This window comes from Hoplias malabaricus, chromosome Y (assembly GCF_029633855.1).
Source record: "Hoplias malabaricus isolate fHopMal1 chromosome Y, fHopMal1.hap1, whole genome shotgun sequence".
Classification (NCBI taxonomy): Eukaryota; Metazoa; Chordata; class Actinopteri; order Characiformes; family Erythrinidae; genus Hoplias; species Hoplias malabaricus.
This window is the reverse complement of record NC_089820.1, coordinates 76,947,375-76,967,948: the sequence shown is the minus strand read 5'-3', so window position 1 is coordinate 76,967,948 and position 20,574 is coordinate 76,947,375. Positions and strand designations below refer to the sequence as shown.

The 20,574-nt window shown below is 40.0% G+C and overlaps 1 protein-coding gene across 4 annotated transcripts in view; it reads left to right on the top strand.

Annotated features, from left to right (window-relative positions):
- LOC136678854 (putative transporter SVOPL) overlaps window positions 1-12,840 on the top strand; it is a 28,252-nt gene extending 15,412 nt beyond the window's left edge. For 3 of the 4 annotated variants that reach the window (XM_066657020.1, XM_066657018.1, XM_066657019.1), the window contains 5 exons: window positions 5,175-5,286; window positions 5,764-5,845; window positions 9,346-9,435; window positions 9,529-9,642; window positions 11,251-12,840. In XM_066657020.1, coding sequence (XP_066513117.1) covers window positions 5,175-5,286; window positions 5,764-5,845; window positions 9,346-9,435; window positions 9,529-9,642; window positions 11,251-11,262 — 410 coding nt within the window. In that variant the 3' untranslated portion in view covers window positions 11,263-12,840. The remainder of the gene's footprint in view (window positions 1-5,174; window positions 5,287-5,763; window positions 5,846-9,345; window positions 9,436-9,528; window positions 9,643-11,250) is intronic. The other variant, XR_010796499.1, reaches the window with a different exon arrangement.
- The last annotated feature ends 7,734 nt before the right edge of the window (window positions 12,841-20,574 follow it).

Genomic DNA, 20,574 nt, shown 5'->3' with positions numbered 1-20,574 from the left:
CGTCAGTTTTTCAGTGAATTAAACCTCCTTTTATGTTCATTTGTCAGGAACAGCAATGGTTCCCGGGTCAATTTGACCCGGTGCATGTTTAATTATCCAAAAGATGTCTGAAACCAAAAAAATCCTAACAAGCAGTGTGAATATTTCATTACTAACTCCATTACTAATTATTCTATCAATATTTAGTGCAGTGGTGTTCCTTACCTCTAACAGGTAATGGTACAATTAGGATAATTCACTCATTTTGCATAAAAAAAATACAACTTTCTTTTAATGTTGCTCTACTTTATTATATTTGAAAGACTGGCTGTTGATTCAACCTTTGACTTGTACACACCTGCCAGGATGAGGAGCCCCAAATATGCATCTAAATGTGTTTTATTTGACTTTACACTTATACAGCGCCTTTCTAGAAACCCAAGGACGCTTTACAATCAACACTCAACATTCAATCCACACACACACACTGGCAAGAAGCGGCAGCCAAACGCGCACAATGTGTTCTCAACCAGGAATGACCATCCACCTGGAGAACTAGGGTTTCACCCAGGATAGAGCGCCAATCCATATCTGGGCACATACACATACACTCACACAGACACATTCTTTCACATACACACTCATTCACTCACACACCAGGACAGTTATGAGAGAAGCCAACATACTGTGGGACTGTGGGAGGAAACCGGAGACCCCGGAGGATTTGTCATTCATTCATTTTGTGTAACCGCTTATCCAATTCAGGGTCGCGGTGGGTCGTTTATTTTTGGACCATGGGAGGAAACCGGAGATGATCAGAATCATATGTGAGTGTCACCCCAAGATCAGAATCATTAGAATCAGAATTTAGCTCAAGATAGTCTTCGACATCAGACACATCCTTCTCTATTTCACTGTCATGATAAATGATGACTTCCAGAGCCTACTGGACTGTCATCCTTTTCCTTCGGCTGCTCATTTTGTAAAGGTCTGCCTGACATAGTGAAATGTTGGTAGGATTCCCATGCAGAGAATTTATGTTTTGCCCCTCCCCTGTTATGTATCCACTGAATATGGGTGGAGTTTTCCCAAGAGAACATAAATGGTTCATGTCAAAAGTCATCTACACGTATGTGTGTGTGTGTGTGTGATCCAGGTGAAGTATGTCTCACAGTTGCAAACAAAGAAATACTCTGACATTTTTGACACTTTTTTACCTGCAGTTTGACTGTTGGGTCAAATTGACCCAAGCATTATTTATGTGATATAAACATGCAGGGGGTGGTTACAAATATGTGAGATGAACCATTTTAATATTATATGTTGATTACGCTAATTAAGGCAAGCAGAAGAAGTTTCATACTGAAAAAATACTTTTAACTATTTTTCCTAGATCACCAAACTTTAAAACTGGTCAATATGACCCATAACATACAAGGAGGGTTAAGCCCATAACACCTCTAGAAGACTCAACAGTGAAGTCTGGTGTCCCAGACCCAGTCCACTCCAAGCCAGCTTTACAGTCCTTTCCCTTAACCATCAATAGATGTAAATCCACACTGGCCTCCCTGGTGACTAAGGCTGTACCTAGCCCCACTGGCACCGTTAATGCATGCTCAGTGCCACCAGTTCCATGTGATCTTTACGTGCTACAGTACCAACCATCACAACAGCACCTCTACAGTGCATTTTCCCAACTTTTCTGTGTTCTTCTTATCCACAACCACTGACTAGACCTTTCAGCTGTTTCTGATAACTTCATCACAGCTGCCCTTAGTTTCCAGCCCCTAATGCCGGACTGCACAAGCAGGGATGTGGCAGACTTGACTACAAATCCCCTAACATCTCCAGTGGTCTTACATATGCCTGCTACCCACGTTCCCTCACCTCAGCCACCAACCTGGAAAAGAATCGGAGGGATTGGATAGTGATAATGATATATGTATGGATGAGATTCGTCCATCAAGACCCAGCGTACCCAGTATTACATATTTTTTTAGATCTTCTGAAGACGCTCCTTGAAGAAGTGTCATTATTAACGTGTCAGAGTTCATCACCTGCTCAGAAATAGATTGTTATACTTAGAAATCCATGTGACTAAGTCCAATTACAGATCATGAGTTATCAGACATTGAGGATGAAAACATCCAAGAGCCAATGGTTTCAGCGATGACGAATATGTATCACGTGAACAGTGCCTAGAGGGCCAGTGTCCAGAAAATCCATTGGATTTTTACAGTGATCATCATCTGAGTAACGGGGATCATTTTTGCTGCATGTTCTTCAACCTTGAGGATGATTAGTTCATTTAAAACCTGTTCTTTGGTTAATGAACGTCCACATTTTAATAACACTGAGTTTAATTTTCACATAGAATTGAGATATTCTGGTAGGAGTTTGATACGATTAACACAACTTTTACATGGTCAAGTAAACATTTTTTTCAGAGAGCCAAGGATGTGTCCACAAGTTTTGATGATATAATTAAATTAACATTAAACAGTGAAAGTTTGGGAAGTCTGGGAACTGGATGCTGAACTTTTTCTTAATAATGTGGAAACTGATACAGTCGAATGAAAAAGTTTTGGGGGATTACACATTGGTTTTAAATGTACAGTTGGTATGCAAACTGGAGATTTTTGGGGGAAAAAAAGCCAAACATTTGAGCAAACTTGTAGTTTGACGTCAGTGATGATCCTTTTCTTAAAAATAATAATTTCTTGAAATAAGTTGATGGTTATGAGAGACCCCTGTATGTTATCAGAACTATGTGACTGTTATAAGAAAAGCCTGTGCTGTCGTTAGGACAGGTGGTTACATTTTAAAATGTCATTCTGGCAAGCACAGCACTGTCTATGTTTAGGGCTAACTTTCTACCAGACATATGTTTGACCCTGACAGGACCACACTATTTCATGAAAACATCTAAAAGTTGTTCCAGCCCATGCGCCCAGGGGTTGACGTTTTTGAGCTTCAAAGAGGAGGTTTTCATACAGCATGCTTTGAACCTCGTGTAACAGCAGATCAGTTATTTCTATGTGGATGGTTTAGCTCTGTTTGTAAACATATCTGTCCTGCTCGTGTTTATTTTCGTTTTGTTTAAGTAAAGTGTTTCTTGCATGTACATTCACCTCCTGTATCTTCCCTACAACCATGACAGAACACCAGACCTAAAAAAAAAAAATATATATATATATATATATATATATATATATATATATATATATATATATGTATATGTATGTATGTGTGTGTGTGTGTGTGTGTATATATATTGCACTTGGCTGAGAGCTGAGGGGGCCTTGGACCAGTTTGGACTACATCACTGCAAGTGAATATTAATTTATTGTTAAATAGGCTGTTTATTTTTAATAAACACCAAGTAGAGGAAGATATTCCAAGAATGGAAATATGGTACCTTTAATTCGGTAGGATGCGCTTTGCTGCAGATGACATAGCAAATATCAGTGCTGATATCTGTGTCTGCGCCCATGAGCTACATTGTGCATGGCAGGGAGGGAACAGAACGCAGGTCACCAAACAAACATGAAAGATATAATAATAATAATTGCTTAACACAAAGATTGTTCACAAGTCCCAAATCTCAAGTCCAGGTTGAGTGTCAAGTTGAGTCAGAAGTCACTGTTTAAGTTGCTTAAGTGCGACTCGAGTCTGAGACTCTCTAGTGTGTGTGACTCTCCTCCATTCTTCCTTTTATGTGTCTGTGTTCATTTAAGATCTGACTGGCTGAAACATACATAGTCTGCATTTATTATTAGGGTTTCAAGTATTATTTAGTTAAAATAAGTTTACATACATTGCATTGCACTGCCGGTAAAATAAATCTTTAAAATTCATTCATTCATTCATTCATTGTAAGTAACCGCTTATCCAAACCCAATGCACAAAGCAGGTTTACACCCTGGACCTTCGCAGGGTGACATAGACTCACACTCACACCTATGGACACTTGTTTATCTAATCCACCTGCCAATGTTTGTTTTTGGACTGTGGTAGGAAGCCAGAGCACCCAGAGGGAACACATGTAGACACGGGGAGAACACACTAGACTCCTATTGTTGCATCTTAGCTTCTGCTTTTTGTTTCATGGCATTGTAAATGTTTGCTGCCAAATCAGTGGGATGGGAAAGAGGGGTACTACAAGACTTGACTAGCTATACCTTTCTGTGTAGTCCTCAGAAGCTTCCATACCACTACACAAGCTTTCATTTTCTGGCAAGCTTAATGTGTGCGAGGGGGAAGAGCCTTCTCTCCTCAGTATTTATTCAAAGTCTTCTTTGTTCAGAGCATAACCTTAACAACCATAGCCCAAGTAATCAACGTGGTCACCAGGCACTCTCTGTGAGTGCAGTGGTATTTACCTTATTCCTTAACCCTTGAATGAGGCTCTAAGCATGAAAAATTCTGCTGTCTACAAAAATAAATCCACTCCGATGTCTCTAAACAGAGTCTTCGCCTCACTTGGGCACGTGTGAAAACTTGGACGTTCTTCCTGTGTTTACATTCTTGCTCGTGCCTCAGTCAGGTCTGACCAATCAGTGGTGATAACATTCTCACATGGTATGTGGTGACACATTTTGGTGCACTTGGAATTTCCAGTGCGTGAAAACAAACCAAAGGTAAAACGCTCCAAGATTACGAGCTTCTTAACTTATTTGGACCCGAACAAATGAACTACAGGTGTGAAAACGCCCACAAGCTGGGCCTCTGGTGCAACCCAAGCCTAGTGACACACAAGCTACATGGTTCAAGAAGCCTCCCTCTTCAGCCCCAAACCAAGTCTCTATGCCAGGGGGTGAAGAAACAGCATGAACAACAGGAGAAGAGCAAGGATGGCCAGATGCTGGCTGCTTCGTCCCTTCAAAAAGTTCAGAGCTTGGGCCAGTTCCAATGTGCAGATTCCCCTGTTATGCACAGGATACAGAGCAGCTGTGGTGTTTGAAGGGAGCAAATCTGGCAGTTTGGACACTGGCATATCTTAGTAGAGGAGGCTTTTCCCCAGTGGTCATATCAAAGCTGCCAGCAAATGGGGGCTGGTGTGGTGGTATAGGAGTTTCTGGACAAGTGGTTACAGACAATGAATAAATGAATTTATAATTTGTAACAGTGTTGATTGATTTATATTTTTATTGTAAGTGTTTTTAAGAATTTTTATTTTTGTTGTTTTTCTGTAGTCATCCCTTTGAACATTGGCTTGTTGAATGTGGTGGGCAGGAAGTGCAGCATGGTCATCTTGCTACTTCTCTCGGCCATCTTCTTCATGCTGGTGAACGTCTGCACCACTATGTAAATAAAGCTGCTTGAATTGTTTTGAAAAATATTGGCTGTTTTATATATGATTTGTACATTGATGAAATGTATTAATTTACCTCTATTACACCGTATGTTTGTAGACACCGGTTAAAATTCTTCCACTAGAATTCAACTACTTTACTAATGGGTGAACCCATTGTGGACACAGACATTTCAAATGTGAAAACGTAGTGTGTATAATCTCTGTATTGGCGGAGTCTCTGTAGTGGTGGAGCTCCATTAAGTATGTTTGAGATGAGTTGGAGGATGTTTGTTATCTATAAATAATTACTCAAAATCAAATATTGATCTCATGTTTGTTCTTAAAGCTGAATGACATCAAATTCATAGAGAAAAGTTCCAACATCTAGTGTGAAGGCTTGAATGAGCAGGTGTCCACAAACATTTGGCCATAGAGTACCCTCTACTGTTCTATTGGTGAGTTTCTGGTTTTTTGTTTTTTTTCTACAGGTTTGGATTTACCTTGCTGCTCTTCCTGCTCCGCTCGCTTGTCTCAATGTATTTTAATGTGGTTTATATTTACACTGCAGAGGTGAGACCCGGTATAGTGGACTTTTTGTGTAAATTGTTTTTTCTAGTTTCCAAATTGGAGGTACAAGAGTTTGTATTAATTTTAGTTAGATTCTGTGGAGAGAAAATATACTGATATACACAGAACAATTACTGGATTGGGAACACCTACCTTGTATCTATGCATGGACACAACACAATAAAAAGAACCAAACACAGAACCACAAAGCATAGACAGAAGACTAACTGCAAACAATGACCCACAACTAAAAAACACACAGACACAGGCTATAAAAATTCACCCCAATTTCATAGCACCTGAGCTATGAAAGAAATTAAACTATGTGACCTTATGTATCCCTGGAGAGGAGTGGAGTTGGCTTGCAGAACATCACAGACATGCTGGGCTTTCTTCTCGTAGACATAGGCCTTGTAGCATTGCACCTATTCTTCCATTTGGCATTTGGTCAAAGACACAGCCTTGAACATGGCGACCACTCCGTCAGATCTGGTGGCATTCTGAGGGGCATGTGGGATTCTCCTTCCTTGCTGATCTTCCTCCGTGTAAGAGCCACATCCATGCATGTCTTTCTTGGGCATATGCTCAGAGACACCACCTCAGAAGGTGATCATTCTGAGGGAGCATGTGGTCTTCTTCGTCAGTGATCCTGAAGCTCTTGTCACCACTTTGAAGGTCAGAGGTCTGAAGTCTCTTTAATACTTTAATAAAGTGGCATTGAGCTTTGCTGGATTTAAACTATAGCTTTCTAATATTACTACTAAAATGGAAATTAAACATGGATTAATGACATGGTACCCCAAATAATCACTGTGGAAACTACACTGGACCTCAAGCAACATGGATTCTGTGCCTTTCCTCTCTTCCTCCAGACTCTGGGACCTTGATTTCCAAAGGAAATGCAAAATTTACTTTCATCAGAGGACATAACTTTGGACCAGTCAGCGGCAGTCCAGTCCTTTTTGTCTTTAGACCAGGCGATATGCTTCTGATGCTGTCTCTTGTTCAAGTGTGGCTTGACACAAGGATTGCGACAGCTGAAACCCATGTCTTGCACAAGGCTGTGCATGGTGGTTCTTGAAGCACTGACTCCAGCAGCAGTCCATTCTTTGTGAATCTCCTTCACTTTTTTGAATGGGTTTTGTTTCATAATCCTCTCCAAGGTGCAGCTATGATAATGATAATAATTTTGATAGTCCAACTGGAATTAACTTGTGCAATCAAGTGCAATCTTGTTTACCATATAAGAAACTTAGTAATTAAGGAATGTCTGATTCTCTTAGTTTTAACAGTGTTTAAAATGTGTCAGAGGACATTGAATCAAAGTGGAATATTATCTGAATCTGTGTGTCTATCTGAAATCCATTTGCGGAGAGCTGCTTGAGCCTTTAAGACCTTGTGCCATAAACAGTCCCTGGAGTGGCCTTTAGTGTGGTTTACAATCCTCTCTGAGTGCTATCTCTTGGTTGGGGGTGAGAAGAGTAACTCAGAGTGAAGGGAGGTCACTGATAACTTTCGGCAGATTAAGTCCCAAAAAGTCAAATTTCTTTTATTAGAAATTGTGTTCATCATACTGCACTACATCACATTAGATTTCAGTAATGTCCCAGCTGAACCAGGTACAGGCCTGTTCAGAACTTTATCCAGTACCAGGGACAACACAGCACCAGTATCCCTTGATATGGTCACTGATACTGCCTCCTTCTCTGGTGAAACTGCAACCAACCGAAACCGACTCCTTATATATGAGGCACTGGGCTGGAAGCATCCTTCAACCTCACTCCTGATTGACACACAACCAGTGCTACACATTTGCCAAAACCTTTTTAGCCAAGACCAGACACCCTGATTTTATATGGCCAGGCCTCTGACAGTAATGATGTATAACCTCAGTGTGAGATGGATATAACTTATCTATCCTCGTCAGGGATAGTAGGCTATCCTGGTGGCCACCCTAACATAAATTCAGCCACAATATACTTAGGACTCTCAAAAAAGGATCTACCATCCTCTCTATCTGTTACCTTTCCTTTCCATGAAATCTCTTTATGAGCTAACTCATAAAAATCAGCTGCCTTCTTCACTTTTTACACCCCTTGATTATTGAGGTATGTTTCCAGGTGCTTTGGTACCCTTGCCCTAAACTTCTCCATTAACATAAGCTGCCTTAATTCCTGAAAAGTATATACTTCACAGGCTCCTAACCACCTTCCTGTTGTCGGTCAATATCCATATATGTATCACCCTGCTTCTAACGAAGAACTCTAAACTATTGATGATAAACTTCTGGTACCATCTCATAGGAAACCAAGACCTCTTTTCTCATATTCTCTAGACTGGGTAACATCTACTGCAGCATATTCTTCCTAATCTTTTCCCACCAAAACACTTTGAACCAGGCAATGCCATTTTTCTTCTGGCCAAAACAATTCTTTAGCTATTTTCTCAAAATAATAATAATAAAAAAAAAACACATTATCCTCACAAAATCTAGGATTTAAGTGCTTCCGTTGCTGCTGAGGATTTGTAGCTTTAAGTTTCTCTTACTCCAACGCTATTTGAGCTCACTCTAACTAAACTGACATGCTCTCTTGCTCTATCCATGTCTGATGAGCTTTCCTTTCCTTCCACTTTTCTTGTTCTTTTACCCATTCTTTACATTCCCTAACCGGATCAGGTAAACCCAGCCATTCTGTAAGCCCCTCATCTATTTCTGATTTCTTACAATAGATGTCAATCTCCATTTCTTAATACTGTGCCACTACAACCAACTGTTCCTTTTTTAATTTATGTAAGTCATTATGTTCAAAATGTCTGTACATTTTATTAGTAATGCACTTTACATTTCAAGGAAATCTCAAAGTACTAAAAATCACCACTACAAAATTCTTGTACGTCAAATGCTGCCATAATAATGAATCCAAAGTTCACGTATCCTGAAAAAATTATCTTTCCTACCACACCTTCACAACCAAATCTAACTTGAGCACACAATTCTCTAGTAGCACACCATACCAACCACAGAATAGACTCTGCTCTTATACCTGCTAGTACTATATATATATATATATATATATATATATATATTTTTTTTTTTTTTTTCCCAACAACTATTAACACCACTTATTTTAATTTTCCATTTAGTTAACTTAACATTTAATTTAACTACATAAAACATAAAATGTCTAGGGTCTAAATGCTACTCCTTAGCCTAAGTGCGTGGAGTGAGCATGTTAGTCAAAATATATGGTGAAAATGGAAATAAGTGACACTGCTAAATGCTAGCTTACCTCCATGGGTCTCAGCCAGTCCAAGCACGACCCTCTCAATGGGGGCTGTCACTCCGCAGTTGATCTTACGTTGAATCATTTAGCTTCTGTCATAAGAAGGGACAATGTGATTAATCATGATTTCACAATATTTGGCAGTTATGTGTATATATATATATAGTGTGTATGTGTGTATTATATATTTTTTTCATAATAGGTTTATTCTACATATAGGTTTATCCTACATCCGTGCGCTCTTTAGGAATGGGTTTCTGCACTTCATTCAGTCGAATAGGAGGGATGATTGCTCCATTTATTGCCCAGGTACTTCTGTGGATTTTTGTGTCTTTGAAAATGCACCTTTGAAGTGTGTATTTATAAGTGTTCATCTGAATTTACTCTGTGTGTGTGTGTCAGGTCTTGATGTCTAAGTCTGTCTTGTTAGCCTTGTCTCCATTCTCACTGGCATGCTGCCTGTGTGTTGCTGGAACTGTCCTGTTACCTATAGAGACAAGAGGACGGGCGTTACTGGTAAATTATTCATAATTTTGTGTGTCTGTGAGTGTGTGCATTGCTTAATTTGAGCCAGATCCTGTGGGATCAAGGTCAAACACCTCTTATGGGAGCACATGTATTGTAGGTTCTAGATAAGAAGGTCCCAATGAGAGTTGCTGGACCTTGTTCCCACAGGATCTGGTTTAACGTTCTCATTATATGCAAGATGAAATTCAAATGTTTTTATATTCATTGTACCCGTGACACACAAATAAGGTGCCAGTCTTTAAAAACATTTTAATTTCATCTTATGAAAACTTTGGGTACTGTACACAGTTAAAAATGATGGTTCTATTAGGGTTCTATAGTAAAGTAAATGACGATATATAGAACCTGGAGCACTCAAAGAACGTTTGTATTATAAAAGGGTTCTGTGTATCATTAATAGGTTCTTCAGATTGATGGAGAATGTGCTGTAGATGGTCCCTTATAGCACCGTTCTGTATGGCACCAAAAAGGGTTCTATTATTGTAACAAGCATGACTAAACAAGTCTATACCTGTCACCCACTGAAAACAGCTGGTGCATTATGAAGCAAAAAACACTATTACAAAGACCCAAGCTGTTGAGCATTAATATATATCCTGTAACAAGCAAGAGTCAGAAAACATTTAATTTTCAAAACTACAGCGACTGGTCTCCTCAGTTCCCAAACACATACAGAGTGGTGTTAAAAGAGGCGATTCAACACTAGTGAACATGCCCCTGTCCCAATGTTTTTGGAATGTGTTACTAACTTCTAATTCAAAATGGGGAAATATTTTTTGAAAAAGCAATAAACCTTCTCAATTTCAGCATGTAAAATAATGTTTTTGTACTATTTTCAATTACATATAGGTTTTAAATGCAACATTCATTATTGTGATGTAACACTTTTTTTTTTAGATTTCCTCACCGTTTGCTAGCTCTCCAGTCTGTTTGCATGCTAGAAACAGCTAGCTAAGTTCACTTAAAAAGAGCAGAGATCCTAAAATTTAGAAAATCATGAAAAGAGATGCGGATATTGCTTAATTTCTGCTCCATAGTAATCCTCACTTATTTTTGCTGTTTTAGATTATTTTGGTAGGAGCTCACTCCTACCAAATTTTTGGGAGACACATGCAGAAAACAGTACAATACTAAACAACTCGAGTTACAAAAAGTTTCTGTGGTAATTCAAACAGTGAATAAAATTTACAAATTAAACAAGAAATAACTGCAGTTTCCCACAACCATAGATGTTGCCTTTAAATTATTTGCACATCAGTGCATTTTGTTTTTTAATTTACACTTTGCATAATAGACCAATTGGTTTAGTTCTGAAAGGGAAACGTTTTCCCACTCTTGCTCAATATTGCAGCTACTCAAGAGTTCAGGTCTCTGTTATAGTATCTTTTTTTTAATAATGAGCCAAAATCTGGGTATGAAGCACCTCTGTTTTACCACAAGATGCCATTCATAATGCCATTCACCTGGGATCATGTTCATACTTCCACATCAAGTTAATTTATTGGAATGTGTAATTAATAATAGCACATCTGTTATTTTTAATTTGTATTCTTTCTCTCTAATAATCCATTTTTTAATTTTTAATTTCATTTACAGCAAAATGAATGACGCATTCCTGGTGAAGAAGAAACTTGCATTATACATATAATGTCCATCAGATGAAGACACCAAGCCTTTTTTTTTTTTTTTACAGCTCATAGCAGAACATCTTGTGATCTTGCACAATGCAGTTCAAGACATAATTCATTTTCTTCTTCTTCCTTTTTTGTCCTCTTTTTTATTTTCATTAAAAGATTTTCCTACAAATGTACGAAAGTTGAGGTGATTAGTATTTAGGTTAGGCTTAAATCAGGGCTGCCAACTATTCTGTACTAGCCAGAAGACTCCCACAATTTGGTCCAATATTCTCCTCTCCCACAAAACCTTTGAACTTTTCTCCCAGAAATTATTTTATACAACTACATTGAGCTTATTGCTGAAGCCAAGTTATTTTATGACCTACACTGTGCCCTTCAGAGGGTGTAGGAGGACATTTGAAATTCAGCCTCAGCTTTGCTGCAGTGTGGAAACATCACTCACACTTTCAGACAAGAATTACTTTATTAAATTTAAAGCCAAACCAGAGAAATAATTTAGGTAATTCGTCACAATAAAACATTATCCTCCATAAATCTGTTCCACTTGACATATGGTTTTTGTCCAGGGATGGACTGGCCATCTGACATACCAAGTATTTTCCTGGTGGGCCAAAGTACTATTTGTGCCGACAGTCCCAACATGTTTTTATCTGACCGTCCCATAAAACCAGTAGAATAGCGGCCCATTTGACAATGGGCTGGCCCAATCACATTGTTAAACACCAACCCCTATCATGTTGGTCCTGCCTGCGTAATGCATTTGCCCCCAAAAATACATCAGCGCAAGGGTTGGTTTACTAACCACCAGCCCTTGAAACAGACTGGTCTGCGGCCCATTAGATATCTTCTTTACTGACACAGGGCTAGCCCAATCATATCAGCAAATAAACTTGCTCTTCAATGCTTATTTTACCTGCATTGACAATACAAACTTACTTGGCTATAAAAAATTTGCCAAAACTATTTTATTGATGTTTTATCATTTTATCAGATTTTCAGGGTTGGGCTGCTTTAGCCTGCTCATTACATAGCCTAAGTGTTTTGAAAGCAGTCCAGCTTACTGCAGGTCCTACTAAATGTTCCCGTTCACGGTAAGTGCCACTGCCAGAACCGTCATCATCATCACCACCACTGTCGTCTGCCACGGGAGGTAATGAAGTCCCTGCTGTGGCGAACATGTCTGTAATTTTGGCACATTTGGCAGTGTTTGCTTGAAGAGCAAGTTTATTTTTTTCTTGCGGGTTCTCTGCACCTCCTTTGCATTTTCTCAGAAGATTGTAACAGATAACATTGCATTTATTGTACATTAAACAGCACACCAGCACACAGCCAAAGGGAGGAGGTGTTTCATGATAAGATTGGGCCAGCCATGTGTCAGTAAAGAAGATAACCATCAGGTTGCAGACCTGCGTGTTTCAAGGGCTGTTGGTTAGGAAGCAAACACTTGCACTGATTTTTTGGCAAATGCATTATGTCCTTACCACTAGCAGCTATTTATAAGTCATTTTGTAGAGTATACATTTTTATAGTGTTAATAAATGACAATTTTTGGAAGTATTAAATGCGTCCATGCTCACTGATTCCCATTTACTCACTGCATGGCTTAAGGTATGTGGTAAAGTGTCACACAGTTGGTACATTCAAGACATAGAAAAGACCATAAAGGTGTGCATTATTGAATGTGGTGGACCAGTCTGGTCCAAAATGCCAGAGCCAATTTTGTTGTCCCACTCAGCCTGTGCTTGTGTCTGTAGCCTTTTACACGATAAAACAACACGAGTGAAATTAGACAATTATTTAAGTTTGTTTATACAGAGGCCTTGAAGGTCAAGCTGAATTAAAACATTTTAATATATGCTTTTGAATGTATAAAGTTCCACATTATTTATTTTTCTCTGTCTGTTATACACACCAAAAAAAGTTGACATATTATTTCTAGCATAACTTATAAAATTTTAGCCATCAAAAGCATAAGTTTTTTCCTTCCACAATTTTTTTTGGGGTTTAAACAACAACAAAAACCCGTTAACATTTAGCATGCTTTTCCAGCTTTGACCAGCAGGGGGTGGATTAAAAAAAAACATTTTCTCATACCCAGATGAAAAGGGGAAAAAACATTTTTTGGTAACACTTTATATTGATGGTCCTCCCTGTAGATATTCAACATACTTTGAGTAACCTGTTAACAGTGCTAATCTGTTGATTAGGTGTAAGACAGTGTTTGAAAGATTTAATTTACCATTAATGAACACATCAGCAGACTGTCAGTTTAATTTATTTAAGTACATATTATTTTAGGCATTCAGTTGACACTCTCATATATCGTCACACTATCAGTGTTATTTTTGTAGATGTGCTACAAACTATCAACCGTCAGTAGGATACCTGTTAATATTTCAGTAGAATACTTAATCTTTCAGTAGATTGAATGTAGACAATTTAGTGAAAGGCTCACTAGGAGGGCCTCCAGTCAGTCTACTGGTAATAATAGTTAGGAGTCCGTGAAAACTTCATTGAAGGGTGGGCAGCTAGTCCAAGGCAAGTGGTGGTGGCTGGAGCATGGGGAGAACACACCAAACAGTCACCAGGATTGGGATCTTAAAAGCTTTTTCTGTAAGGTATCTGAAGTGTTGTACTTTCTGTTAATGTTATTAGGCATTCAGTATACACACAGTCTTAGGTGTGTAGTCAGCAGAAAAAGTCAAACTGTGAATAAAGTGAAAAGAATATATTAATACTGCAAAAAAAAGCCCAATATTTTCACTATTATATGTCAGAAGATTAATTGAAGTATATATTTTTACTCTTTGTCATATCCTGTTTATTGCTGGACAGATCAAACTATTAACATGAAGCACTTTATTTAGCAGTAAAAAACACTGTAACCACATTTGGACTCATTGTATATTAAAAGGTTATTAATCTGTCATGACTGGGTGGACTGACGGAGGGGGACACAAACGCCATAACACAGCAGATTTATTTTAACAAAAGATAATCAACATACGTAGACAGAGGAAGCAGTGGACACTGGGACAGAAACAGAACCGTCAGGGGACACCGCTCGCGCAGGAACAGGAAGCCCTGGGGAGACGTTCTTGGAAGCAGCCTGCAGCTCTGGATCCTCTGGAGCGCGGTGTAGTCTTAAAAGGGCGTTCAAGACCAACACAGAGCATTTCACACACCCCACATTCACACCCATGGTCAGTTCTGCACAGTCAATCCATATTTAATGTTTAAATATATGTGTGGACTCTGGGAGAAATCCTGTGCACAAGGAGGAAACCCAGGCAGACACAGTAAGAACAAACAATGACCTCCAAGACAATGACTGAAGGTGAGCACTGAACCCACAACTTCAGAACCCTGGAGCTATGTTGCCATGACAATAACTGTTGCATAATAAAATAATAAATGAAATAAAAATACATTATTAAAACTGATTGCATTTATATTTGTTCGAGAAGCATGATGTGTTTAATCCCCAGATTTAAATGACTATTTTATAACAAAACTAAGAGTACTTTTATCAATAAATGAGATCAAGCAGAGGCGAATATAGTTTATACCACTTTTAATTGAGATAATATCCATACTGGTGAGGTATTTTACACAACCTTTTATGGCTGTGTAAAAGCGATATACTTTGTGGGGCCGTTAACGTGGGTTCTTTGTCCTACCCTCAATAGTATGTCGGTTCTGCTGGTCCAGGGTAGCGTGGTTTGGACAGGGAGGCTTGAAAGAGAAAGACATGAAGTTCACTTTTTAATGTAGAAAACACTGTTACACTGGCTACTAATTAACAGCGAGCTAAAGCAGATCTGATCACCATATCTCCTCTCCTCTCTCCTCCGCCCCCTCCCTCTACGTCATACCTCATCATATTTTTCCATCCCATTCTGTATCATAGCAAACCATTTACAGTGCATTTGTAGATCTAACAATTTTCTGATTATTGCTGTTACAAGCAAGAAATGTCCTCCTTTCTGTAGCTAGAAGGACAAATATACAAACCGGATTCCAAAAAAGTTGGGACACTAAACAAATTGTGAATAAAAACTGAATGCAATGATGTGGAGGTGCCAACATCTAATATTTTATTCAGAATAGAACACAAATCACAGATCAAACATTTAAACTGAGAGAATGTATCATTTTAAGGGAAAAATATGTTGTTTCAAAATTTCATGGCGTCAACTAATCCCAAAAAAGTTGGGACAAGGCCATTTTTTACCACTGAGTGGCATTCCCCCTTCTTCTTACAACACTCAACAGAAGTCTGGGGACAGAGGAGACCAGTTTCTCAAGTTTAGAAATAGGAATGCTCTCCCATTCACGTCTAATACAGGCCTCTCACTGTTCAATCGTCTTGGGCCTTCTTTGTCGCACCTTCCTCTCTATGATGCGCCAAATATTCTCTATAGGTGAAAGATCTGGACTGCAGGCTGCCATTTCAGTACACGGATCCTTCTCCTATGTAGCCATGATATTGTGATTGCTGCAGAATGTGGTCTGGCATTATCTTGTTGAAAAATGCAGGGTCTTCCCTGAAAGAGATGACGTCTAGATGGGAGCATATGTTGTTCTAGAACCTGAACATAGCTCTCTGCATTAATGGTGCCTTTCCAGACATGCAAGCTGCCCATGCCACAAGCACTCATGCAACCCCATACCATCAGTGATGCATGCTTCTGAACTAAGCGTGGATAACAACTTGGGTTATCCTTGTCCTCTCTGGTCCGGATGACATGGCGTCCCATTGTTCCATAAAGAACTTTATATCGTGACTCATCTGACCACAGAACAGTCTTCCATTTTGCCACACTCCATTTTTAAAGACCCCTGGCCCAGTGCAAATGTCTGAGCTTGTGGAGCTTGCTTAGAAATGACTTCCTCTTTCCACTGTAGAGTTTCAGCTGCCAACGGCGAATGGCACGGTGGATTGTGTTCACTGACAATGCTTTCTGGAAGTATTCCTGAGCACATTCTGTTATTTCCTTGACAGTGGCATTCCTGTTTGAGGTGCAGTGATGTTTAAGGGCCCGGAGATCACGAGCCTCCAGTAGAATTTTAAGGCCTTGACCCTTATGCACAGCAATTGTTCCAGATTCTCTGAACCTTTTGATGATGTTATGCACGGTTGATGATGATAACTTAAAAATCTTTGCTATTTTACGTTGGATAACACCATTCTGGTATTGCTGCACTATCTTTCTGCGCAACAATGGTGGAATTGGTGATCCTCTTACCATCTTGGCTTCAGAGAGACACTGACACTCTGAGAAGCTCTTTTTATACCCAATCATGTTGTCAGTTGTCCTAATTAGTGTTAATTGGTCTTCCAGCTGTTCGTTATATGCTCAATTTCCTTTTTCCAGCCACTTATTGCTACTTGTCCCAACTTTTTTGGGATTTGTTGACACTGTGAAATTTTGAATCAACATATTTTTCCTTTAAAATGTTACATTTACTCAGATTAAACTTTTGATCTGTCATCCATGTTCTATTACAAATAAAATATTGACATTTGTCACCTCCACATCATTGCATTCAGTTTTTATTCACAATTTGTTTAGTGTCCCAACTTTTTTGGAATCCGGTTTGTATATCTAAATAGCAAAACAAGCAAGAAAGGTAACAGCAAAAACCCAAAACAAACTTGATTGTACCTAACAGAACTTGTTGAAAATAACAATGCGTCCAACCAAAAGAGAACCAACATTTAGTCCATTCAGTACAGATGAAAGTCTCTGAGGTGTGCTGGCGTCCGATGCTGACGCTGTGAATGACTTGTGTTGTCAGAGGTCCCCCTAGATGAAGCAGAACTTAGACCTGCAGGGGCACTGAGTTGAACCTGTGGGGCACAGTGAGGTGTTGCCTGTGGAGTGTGTGGCAATAGGTCAGGAGGAAGGGAATGTGAGGTGCGGTAGGGAGTTTGGAATGTAGAGGGTGAGGTAGGATGGGAGAGGTCTGACTGGGGATACAGGCAAGAGGGGCCACAAAGGACAAATTCAAGGGGCCTTGGGAAAAGACTGTGGGGCTCTAAAGACAATGTTCTGGGGCCCGGAAACAAATGGTTTGAGGTGATTATAGTGAAGGACTTTGGGCCTACTGTGTGGGCGAGTCAAGTCACGAACCTGAAAATCAACAGGTAGTTGATCAGTGTGTGTCACAGGGCCTAAGATCTTATAAGGGCCAATCCAGCATGGGGCAAGCTTATTATGTTGGTGTGCTGGGTCGTCCCCTAAAACCAAAATAGGGCCTGTAGTTTAGACGGCGATCATAGTACTTTTGCTGATGGTCCCGAGCTTCATTCCTGAAAGCGGTAGCTGACTCATATGCTTTCTTAAGCTGTGTTCACAAACAAGTTGCATAAGCAGCTGAGGTGGTGGCTGTACCTGCTGAGATCGAATCAGGACTGTTTAGTAAGGTGTCCACTGGAACGAGCCTCCCGGCCGTGGACTAAGTAGAAAGGTGTAAATCCTGTGCTGGCATGAATTGTGGCGTTGTAAGCCAGAGCAACTTGAGGAAGATGATCATCCCACTCATAGCCTTGGTCAAACAGGAACTTGGATAGTTCTTCCTTGAGGGTACGATTGTATCACTCCCCTGCACCATCACATTGTGCATGATAGGGTGATGTGAAAAGTATGATGTGACGCACACATCTACATAGGAGGCCATTACACACCATAAGGCGTGGGAACTGTGACCACAACTTGGCGATGCATTTATCAGTTTCCAAAGAGGTGGACGTCGGCCATGCTCCAACTTTCTCAGTGTTAGAAGGGTCCGGCTGAATACCCTCACAAGAAACACGATGGCCCAAGAAGGTGACTGAAGAATGAGTGATGTGACACTTAAATGGCTTTAGTTTGAGGCCTGCAGTGCGAAAAATGTTGAAAGACTTCTTTCAAGTGCACAAGATGTTGGGAGAATCAGTGCTATACACGATGATGTCATTGAGATAGATCAAACAAACATTCCAGTGTAGGCCATGCAGGACAAGTTCCATTAAGCGTTGGAAGCTTGGAGGGGCATTTGAAATTCCCATAGGCATTGTTCGGAATTGGAAGAGACCAACACCAGTAGAGAACACTGTTTTCTCTTTGTCATGTGGATGGAGTGGGATCTGCCAGTATCCTGCAGTGAGATCGATGGTGCTGAAGACAAGGGCACCAGCCAGTTTATCTAATATGTCATCAACACGTGGAAGTGGATGGGAATCCTATATTGTGACTGAATTTAGCTTATGGTAATCTACACAGAACTGGTGAGTGCCATCATTTTTCCTGACCAGCACCAAGGCACCACCGAGGCAGACCAAAGACTATGGGATTGTTCTATGATACTGTGCTCCGAAAGCTTGTTAACTTCCTGCTGCAGCACAGCCTGCAAGGCTGGAGATGTGTGGTAGGGTCTCAACTTAATGGGCATAGCATCACCTGTGTTAATTTTATGATGTACCAGGTCAATCTGGCCATAATCATAAGGATGTGAGCTAAAAATATCACTAAAATCTTTTAAAAGACTTTGAAATTGTGATACTTCAGCTGGGGTGAGACATGTGTCAGACAAATCCACTGAGGGGATAGGGCAATCAGAGTCTTTGGATGTAGACTCGACTGACACCAGAGTGTATTCTTTGTGTGGGCAGCACAAAAGGAAAAACACTTGACCTAAAGGGCAACCGCCAGCGAGGGAGACTGGTTCTGGGGAAGGATTGATAACCCTAACTAGTCCTTTACCATTATGTATGGTGCTTAGTGTCCTAACAACAGCCAATATCAAAGTCGGAGGAGATTGTGGTTCAACAATGCCTACATACGAGTCAACCATTGAATTACTACCATTCATGGTGACAGCAACCAACATCTCTGACAAAGGTGGTACAGTGACAGGAAAGGCGGCAACTGCCGTGCACTGTAGTGCAATGGGATGTTGCAGTGGGGCAAAAGGCACAATAGTGTCGTACAGCTGTAAGTGCGCGTGAGGTACAGACAAGGTCACATTATGTTGAGTGAGAAAATCCCATCCTAAAATCACAGGGTGGCTTGAGCTGCGCACAACATGGAAAGTGTGGGTTAAAGTAACATCACCAATATGCACTGGGGTTGTAACACAACCTATCACATTCAGTAAATATCCAGTCAGTGAGGATGCCAGGATAAAGGACTTACTAATGGGTTTAGAAGTCAGGGCAGGAATACTTTTACAACACTCATCCGCAATAAAGGAAAGACCGGAACCAGTGTCAATCAGGGCATGTTGTTCAGAGCCTGAAAGGATAACATGTATAAACGGAGCAGGGGATGTGTGAGCATTAGTGTCAACAGTTTTAGTGGGGACACGGCGTAAGGGGGAACAGTGAGGTGAGGGATGAGATGTGTATGGTATGAAGCAGGGGATGGTGAACGGGTTCTATGTTACTTGTGATGAGTATAAGAGGAGTGGTGACTAGGGTGTGAATGGCCTTCCCTGGGAGGAGAGCGAATAGAGTACCTGTCACGGCGATGCCTTGGAGGAGACGCCGACCGCAGCTGCCACCAGTGTAAAAGCGATATCTTTTGTGCGGCCATTAAAGTGGGTTCTTTGTCCTACCCTGATTCAATAGTAGGTCGGTTCCACTGGTCAAGGGTAGCGTGGTTTGGACAGGGAGGCTTGAAAGAGAAAGACACTCGGACATGAAGTTCACTTTTTAATGTAGAACACACTGTTACTCTGGCTACTAATTAAATGCGAGTTAAAGCAGATCTGACCACCATATCTCCTCTCCTTTCTCCTCTGCCCCCTCCCTCTATATCATGCCTCATCATATTTTTCCATCCCATTCTGCATCATAGCAAACCATTTACAGTGCCTTTGTAGATCTAACAAATTTCAGATTATTGCTTTTACAGCTGTATTGTTTTTAATAACTCAGTAAGGTTTTGTTTCTACCAGACAAACAAGGCTCCACCACCACCTCAGGTATTATTAGGGATTAATCATTCACAGCTCTGCAGCCACACTCACTTGTAATTATGAAACTACTAAGTATAGTTTTATGTTACATAGACAGATAAAGTAAACATGGTATACAGCCTCTGGTCTAAAGCCTAGTCTAGTCTAGCCTTCCTGGAAAAGCAAAAGCTATTATTGGAGCAAAGCTGGTCAAACTTCCCCTTAATACTGTTTTTAAAATTGAACATGAATTATTGTTAGACAATGAAATGAAAGTTAAAAATAAAAGCTTTTTAAAGTAAAACAGACAGATTTCCACATTCACACTTCACATTAAATA